The sequence below is a fragment of the Saccostrea cucullata genome, unplaced genomic scaffold (assembly GCF_032062105.1).
Source record: "Saccostrea cucullata isolate Sc308-1 unplaced genomic scaffold, CSIRO_AGI_Scuc_v1 ctg17304, whole genome shotgun sequence".
Lineage (NCBI taxonomy): Eukaryota > Metazoa > Mollusca > Bivalvia > Ostreida > Ostreidae > Saccostrea > Saccostrea cuccullata.
This window is the reverse complement of record NW_026938343.1, coordinates 1-8749: the sequence shown is the minus strand read 5'-3', so window position 1 is coordinate 8749 and position 8749 is coordinate 1. Positions and strand designations below refer to the sequence as shown.

Here is an 8749-nt window from a genome sequence, read left to right as displayed (position 1 = left end):
GGATCGTCTAGGGTTAGTCCAGTATCTAAGATGAAATCCGAGTTCAAATGATATCGAAATTCAATGTGTTAATAGGATATTATATTCGGTAATAATTAAGAGATTCAATACAAATATAAACAATTACATTTGAAACATTATCATACCAATGTAATTCAGGGGAGTGTGATATTTACCGTTAATATAAGGTAATATCCCCCTAATCCCTAAAAGTACAGTGTACACCTGATGTGTTCTAATAAAAGTTATGGACTCCTCCAAAGTAGGCTGGGCTCTACAGTCCCGACACGCGCAACCATCACACTATTTTACTTTCATTTGGATTAAATAAACGATTTATTTTGTGCTTTATTGCGCAGAGGAATTATTTTTAAGAGCTACCAAAATATGAATGTTAAAAGGATTTCTCAGAAACAGCATCGACTCTTATCAGTACTTTCAGTACTTTGATTTATTTTGTACGTCCTGTCAAAAACTGGTTTCCTCAGGTGCCGGTAAGAGAACCAGTTAAATAGTCTCTTCCCTAGAGCAGTCACGAGAATGTTCCTAAAAAAAGTGTAGAAGGTCACACGAGAGCGTCTGGAAATTAAGGCCGTGAAGGGAAAATAAAACATGGTTTTCGAGTCGTTAGTGGCTGATCTGATCAACAAGTATCTGGGAGATTTCGTGGAGAACTTGGACAGATCGCAACTGAAGATCGGGATATGGGGAGGTAATGCTTCTGATGTTTACAGCATCCGTCACGCATGGCTGAATCATCGTACGGTGCACACCGCGTTATGCCCGATCGATCTGTTTAGCGCTTTGATGGTTGTCAATGCCAGTACTTGACTCCGGATATATTAATGACAGATTTGATCTCTCCTTTAAATAGATACCTTCCTGTGTTGTTGATTTGTACTGCGCACAATAGGCGCGGATCAAGATTTTTTGGGGTGTAGATCTTAGGTTGTATTTGAAGATTAAATGTACCTGCAATACACAGTTTATTTACAAGATTGAAAAATCACATCCAGGATGTTATGTATATTGTAACATGTTGAAAGTGAAAATGTATAGATTCGCACCTCAGAACAGGTCACCTTACCATTCAGTATATGACTCTGACTCGGTCTAAAAGTCTATAATCTCCAAACCTGGATCAAGCGCTGACATACCCCCACCATACTATTGTCCTAGACCCATGGGGGGTTTCAATGCAGTCCCATTGGCCAAGACCCTCTGCCTTCTGCACCTCTCTCCCAATATTACTAAATACCTTGATCCGCCACTGCTTTCATAGCTGTCTTCTCATATTGTGACTTCACATATTATTTTGGTGTTCATTACACGTTAACTGGACTTGTGTATACATTCCGTATTAATTGTCACCTTGTACAGATATAGGGGTTATGAAATACACTTGTTACAGTAATGCTTGTAAACAACATAATGGACATTGTCTGTACGTCGGTACGGTACCTTGATATGTTTACATCTTATCACTTGACATAAACACAAGTTGACATTTTTGTTGACACTACTATATAAAATGTACATGTACGAGGGGTTATCAAAAAGTTCGTGGACTGAGTCTATAAAATTAGTACTATGCAGTCTGAGCTTACAACATTTATAAGGAACATAACACAACAAAAAATAAAGAAATGTTGAAAATTTCAGCTTGATACGCTCATTATTTCCCAAATTATTATTAAATAAAAAAGACATTATATGATCACCCGGCGCCATTGCCATTTAGTTTCATGACGTCAGACAACGTCATTGTTTTTCAACATCCACTTCTTCTACCTCGCACACTTATTTTGATGAGATTCCCTTAAGCTGAGTAAGTACTTCAATCAGTCTTGTTTATATGTCTTTCCAATCTAATGTACAGCGACTTTCATTGCATATATTATTGCAAATGAATTTATACATTGGGAGAGATCCTGGTTGATTGTGCCAGTATATTCTGATTTTGGAGTTCAATATGGCTAAAACACATGATCAATGTCATTATTTGACGTGATTGATTTTTCAACCCTCGACTACAAAGCGACATTAACTGCGCATCCCTCTTCTCTCTGGATCTATTTTAGCATTAAAAAATCAAGTAATCTGAATGCATATTATTTCTCCTTAGCCAGTTTAAACATTTCTTAGGTGTATACAAGTTTTTCCGGGGGCTAAACGTTATAGAATGTTGGAAAAGGAAACCCTTCCCCCTTTTAACGTCATTTTCAGACAAAATTTGTTTGGATGCTTCGTGTAAAATTTACGATAAAATTTCATAGAACTTCCAGAATGAGGTAAAAATTTAATATTTTATCGAACAATAGTGTCCCAACACATACCTGAATTAACGGAATTTTTTGACGTCAAATGTTCATATCAAAATAGTTTTTGTTAGATGCACTTAGGTAGAAAAAAACGTCGTTTTCGAGGTTGCGCCGCATGGACAAACCATTGGTTATAGAAACATTACTAACTTATTAAAAAAGAAAATTTATGATTTGTGATTTATTCTATAGATAGAAATGATTATGATATCTAGATATTATAAAATTCGTTCAAGAACCTAAAGCGGTTTTAATTTTATGGCGCTAGTCCACGAACTTTTTGATAGCCCCTCGTAATTAGGCATTTTGTACTGTTTCACGATTCATTTTATGTTTTGTATGATCATGAAACAGTAGAAATATGTTGACCGGGTCACAGTATATAAATGGTGCCTGTTTTGGAGGATAACAGTTGAAGTTGACACCCCAAGGAAAACCATTGTCAACCGACGAGTCAGCGGAGGTTGACAATGGTTTTCCGAGGGGTGTCAATTTCAACTGTTACCCTCCAAAACAGGCACCATTCATTTTATTATACTGAATGTCTTCTTGATTTACTATGTCAGCAAAACAAATCGTCGATCGCCTTTTCGTTCACGTTTAGAAAGCTTTCAAAGTCCCCGCTACTTCGAAAAAGATTTACTGACCTCTTTATTGTTAATTTGATACTCTACGAGTCCTTTATCATCTAAAGTTTCTTTATTTCTGCACTCGCAAGCATGTTTCGTCTGTCGTTGTTTTCATGTAAGCTACACCGGACGCAAGCTTTTATTGACGTCAAGCTTATTCTGGTTCTTTCAAATGCAACTGACGTTTTGAGAATTCTACGGTGAACCGTACGTGCATAATTTCCACGCATTTGGCATTACCGTTGTGTTACCCGTTGTCACGTGTGTTGCTAAGGCTGAGGGTAATAGAACAGATTGTTAACTGCGTCTAAACCAATCGGATTTTAGTATTTAACATGAATGTATAGTAAAATGAACTGTTGCCTGTTTAAAGTGTCATCATGATATTCAAGCGTTTTGATGATCACGACATAAAAGACAATCAATCAATTGATTAAGTATAAATTTAAATTATTAAATATTAATTTAATCTTTAAATTATGTGTTCAGCTAATTAATAGACAAGTATGTGAATAAACAGTTGTTAAAGCTCTTTATTGATTGTTTGTGTGTTTTTATTCCAGTTTAAATAATTATATAGTAGGTTTGGTAATAAAACAGTAAAAACACTTATTCAATGACTACTCGGTGAAACAGTCAAACTGTTGTCCCTCAGTAGTGGGGAAGACCTGGGAAACTGTTGCTCGAGGCTGATCTAGACCTTAGAGAAAGCATATCGACCGAGCATGAAGTGAGAGGTTGATATGCTTTCTCTATGGTCTATATCGGCATCGGACAACAGTTTCCCAGGTCTCCCCACTACCTCGGGACAACAGTTTGACTATTTACCTCGTAGTCATTAAATAAGTGTATAATATTCACACAAACTCTTTTCTATCATAGCTTAGCTTCATTTGTGGTAGCAGGAAATCACAATTATTAGAGACAAAAATATCAGGAGATTGTTTATAATATTAAGTTAAGTTTTACTACTTTATGAGTTCTTCAAAGATATTTAGATTTTCAGGCAAATTTTTTTATCTTTGAAATTTTTTTTATTCAGTCTTAGATTCTCAAAAAAGTATATTAAGCATTTAGAAATTGTAGCACACTTTCTGCTGTAGATAGAATTTCAATTAAAAAAAATAAAAAACCATATATATTAAAACAAACATTTTTAAGGCTTGATTGTTTTAATACTTACAGAATTTTATTTTAATTTGTTATAGGAGATGTAGTTCTACAGAATTTAGATTTAAAAGAGAGCGCCCTAGTAAGTAGTCAGGTCAAACTTCCGGATTATTGATGACTATATATATATACTGTTTAACAGGATTAATAATGCTAAACTTTATTCTGCATTCTGCTTGTCCTTTTAAAGAGATTCGTTATACACTTGCTAATTAATTATTATGGATTAGATCAATTCTTTGTGTGTTTTTTTAGGATGACTTGGACCTACCTGTCAAGATTAAAGCGGGACATATAGGTAAATAAGTTTATTTACATCTACTATGTATAACTCACATGATCTTAAAGCTATTTGTATTTTTTTTTTTTTTTTATAATTTTCATGATATTTTCACAAAAAACAACAAAAAAGATACCGACAGGAAGGGTTCCTAGAGCAAATGATTCCGTGGTGGTATACTTCTATGTTTAAGTCAACATTATTTTCTTTTTTGTGGAGTGTTTTTTAAGTTGTACACAATACATGTAGATTGATATTACAACATACAGTACAGTATACTGTAAAAACACATATTTTCATGGGGGCATATTTTGGAGAATTGACAAAAATATTTTAGAAGGAAATATTGGTTCATGGGGATTTGATTTCATGGTTAGAGAAGTGTTGAGTAGTAATGCTTATTAAAGTTTACATTTCATAGTAGACATGAATTTGTGGGTATCTCCGTACCCTAAAAACAACGAAAATTAAACTTGAACATAGAAAGTTTTTTTTTTTTTTATAACAGGGAAGCTGACTCTGAAGATTCCATGGAAGAACCTGTACACTGAGGCAGTGGTGGCCACGATTGACGGACTGTATGCCCTCGCTGTACCTAATGTTGGTAGGGTAATATATTCCTGTATACTGAGTCAATGTAATATAGACCATCACTGTACCTAATGTTGGTAGGGTAATATATTCCTGTATACTGAGTCCATGTACTATAGACCCTAGCTGTACCCAGGGTTCTCATTAAGGGCCGGCGACCGGCGATTTCGCCGTCTACTTACACACTGGTGGCGGTTACTTCACTTTCAAAAATCAGTAAAGAAAATCTGTGCTTCAGAAGAGAATTTTGGTTATCTCGTTTGTCTTGTTCACGGAGTGAATAAAAAACGTAAACATATAAAAATCTTTGTTATTTGATGCTTTCCTTGTAAGATTACGACCCCCTATTTTTAAAAAGTGGTGATGATACAGGAATCGCGATAAAAACACGGGCGATAACTCGAACTCAGTGCATCCTCAAAGATTCCAGAGAATTCCGAAAGCAATCATAGCGTGTAAGAAAAAAAAAACTTTGAGAATATTAGTTGAATTATCGTCTTTATTTGGATTAAAATTTAGGTTTAAAGGCATACGCAACCTAAAAAAAATTTGTTGTAGTTAATTTTGAAGTTATTTCCAGTGCAAATCCCTTTGTATACTTAAAATTCGTTTCGGAACGATTCTGTGGTGAGGCCTTATGTCCCGACCGATACAGTCACACAGTAAGATTATTCTAACTACCGATAGAAATACAGGCGCATCACTATTTTCTGACAAAGAATTGTAAGAAGGACTTTTTGTATGGATTTCAATGATACTTGCATTTTTTTTATTATTTGTGAAAATACAGCGTTATCTAGTTAATAAGCTGTGCAGACACTCAGACTCTTTAGTATCCCATACATCTAAACAATGTAAACGTTTTCAATCAAATAACTGCTACAAAAAGCAACATTTTTGAAAAAAAAAATCTTTATTCATAGCATAAATATATTACAAAAATCAACGAAGTTTTATAGATCATCATATTAGGCTGTGTGCTACTCCTGTGATTTTTTTTTTTATCAAATGGGCTCCTAAAAAGTGTCATATTGAGAACAAATGAAACAAGTCAAAATATGCCCAGATAGGTCCCAGAAGTCACCTCCTGCAATGTAAGAATTAAAAACTCTCCATAGACTGGTACTTTCCACAGAACACTTTTTTTCTTTACATAGATTAGATAAATGCTAGTGTTGAATAATCGGGAAAATTTCATAATCGATAATTGGTCAAAATCGGAGAAGCTTAATCGATCAATCATCGACTTAATTGGTAACTCAAATTTCAAATACAAAATTCTATTTCTTTACAGCATTTATCATTTATGGAAAACTAAAAATAAAATTTTATCAAGTTTATTCTAAAGATAACTTTTTTGTTGTATAAGTAACAAAGAAACAATTTTTTTTTTTACATATTTGCTCAGAAAACTAAAAATGTTTGTCATGACATCAGATTTTGCATTCTCTAGTTAGAATAATCTAACTGTGTCTCGGTACAAGCCCTCACCACAGTTAGAATACGTCCCATATACTTGCAATATAGCAAATGGAGCGGATACGCTCTGAAACGATTTTGAAGAATATGAAAGGATTTGCACTGGAAATAACTTCCAAATAAATCAAAACAATTCTTTTGGAGATTGCTTATGTATTTTATCCCAAAAAATAATCCATATAAAGACGAAAATCCAATTAATGTTCTCAACGTTTTTCTCTCGCTTCAAATTTACCTGCCATTTTTACATTCGGAACTCTCTTACTCTAGATTGTTCGTAGTAAAAGTATGATTTATTTCCCATGTTTCTTTTGCTACATTATGAATACACGGAATGAATTTTATCATTAAACTGGGTCCGTAGGAAAATATCATTTCAACAATAGAATGTTCTATCTATGCATTCCCTGTATATGGGTAAATTTCTACTTGATTGTTGAACATCGCCTTCGGACGCCATTTTTGTTGACCTCCTTTCGTTTTACATGATTGTATTGTTAATGTGTATGTATTAGTTTCGTTCAAATCATATAAGTTTATTTGGGCGAGTTCATTTGGGCGACAATCGATTATGAAAAACGTAATCGATAATCGAAATCGAACCAGTCTTCGACAAATCCCGGGAGTCCGATGCCCAGGACCTGGTAAAATTGGAAGCGGGCATGTGGAAATTGTACACTTACAAGCCCGAAGGGCATGTTAATTCTAAGGCATAAGCCTCGGTATAATTAAATTAAATAAGACCAATAACATAAAATGTACTTTAAGTCTTTATTTTCCATCTAAGTGAAGTAAAAAAAAAAAAAAAAATTTACCAACATCTTATTTTACCGCGATTTCCAAGGAACTCTTCTGCAAAAGAGACACAAAAAGTGTACAGGTCGAAAACAAATGGCGAGACAAGAAATTGACAGAATGGATTTTCAGATTATTTCCTTGGCATGAAAAGGCAAATAAGAATAAAATAACTTGATAAAATTCTGGGCATGTAAATATTTGTTCGGGCTTGCGTAATTGGTGATCACAACTGCCCGAAGGGCATGTGCTGAAAAAAAATTTGGCGAAGACTGTCGAACACCCAAAAACGATTGACAATCCATCGTCGGCGACAATCGTTTCATCACTAATAAATGCAATGTAGTTTTAAACTTTCTGTTGCTTTAAAACCCTTTAAATCATCTTATCAGTTGAGAGTTTCTGATCAAGAAAAGCTGGGATTGATATTTAAGGTGTTGACTGAAAGAATATGAAAGTTTCTATTACACAGTCTGACTCAATGGTCTGTGACAGTTCTAAGGTCACCATGTCTTAAAATCCCATTAAACAATTATGTGCCTTAAATTCTCTTGATACTATATTTTTTTCTTTGGCAATCAAGTAGAGTGTTGACAAAGTTTTCATCATACAGTCAGATTTCCCTAGTCTGGTGTTAGTTCTAAGTAGGTTATTAAAGTCCCAATAAACAACTGTATGCCTATAATTTCCTTGGTACTTTTTTCTCTATAGCAATCAAGTATGATGCCGAGAAAGAAGAGAAAGCCAAACAAGAGGCCAAGCAGAAGAAGTTACAACAAATTGAGGATGCAAAAAAGGCCGCCGCAGAGCAGGGTTAGTGCTCATTTCCATTCCTTCTTTTTTGAGGCTGGTTTTAAGTTAAAAGTGAAAGTTAAAGTTGCTATCACAGAAACCAATGGGTTATACTTACATAAAACTTCATTTGTCACAAATTTTCCTCCTGTTTCATTATCAGGGAAAGAAAAAGAACCCAAGAAGGATTCCTTTGCCGAGAAAATGGCCGCCCAGATCATAAAAAATTTACAGATCCAGATCAGTAACATCCATGTACGTTACGAGGACTCCTATACAAACCCGGATCATCCGTTCTCTATTGGGATCAGCATGGCCGACTTACTGTTCCAGGTATGATGAGGAAAATTTCCTCATATAATTTCATACAATATGAAATTGATGTGAAATGTTGTAGAAGGATGGTATTTAAATGTGTGTTTGGGAGAAAGGGGGGTGGGGGGTAAGGGGGTGGGGATGAGTAGCAAGACTCTATACAAAATCATAAATTATTGATCTACTATCAGATGCTTTGTATCTGATGGTCATACATTGCTGTGTTTTATTTTTAGACAACAGATGAGAACTGGAAACCTTGTGTTGTGAAAGAAGCAGTTAACCAAATCTTCAAGGTAATTTAGAAGCTTTTAGCTCAAGTAAGCCAATCCATTGAGTTTTCTGAGTGAAGGAATTGGATGACTGGACTCACCTGA

At 34.7% G+C, this 8749-nt stretch overlaps 1 protein-coding gene across 1 annotated transcript; it reads left to right on the top strand.

Moving 5' to 3' along the window:
• Positions 1 to 502: 502 nt before the first annotated feature.
• Positions 503 to 8677, top strand: LOC134250004 (intermembrane lipid transfer protein VPS13A-like). The gene is made up of 7 exons (XM_062732343.1): positions 503 to 712; positions 4159 to 4202; positions 4376 to 4418; positions 4909 to 5004; positions 7977 to 8078; positions 8221 to 8390; positions 8609 to 8677. Exons 1-7 carry the CDS (start codon positions 613 to 615, stop codon positions 8675 to 8677), a joined length of 624 nt encoding a protein of 207 aa, XP_062588327.1. The 5' UTR covers positions 503 to 612.
• Positions 8678 to 8749: the final 72 nt, after the last annotated feature.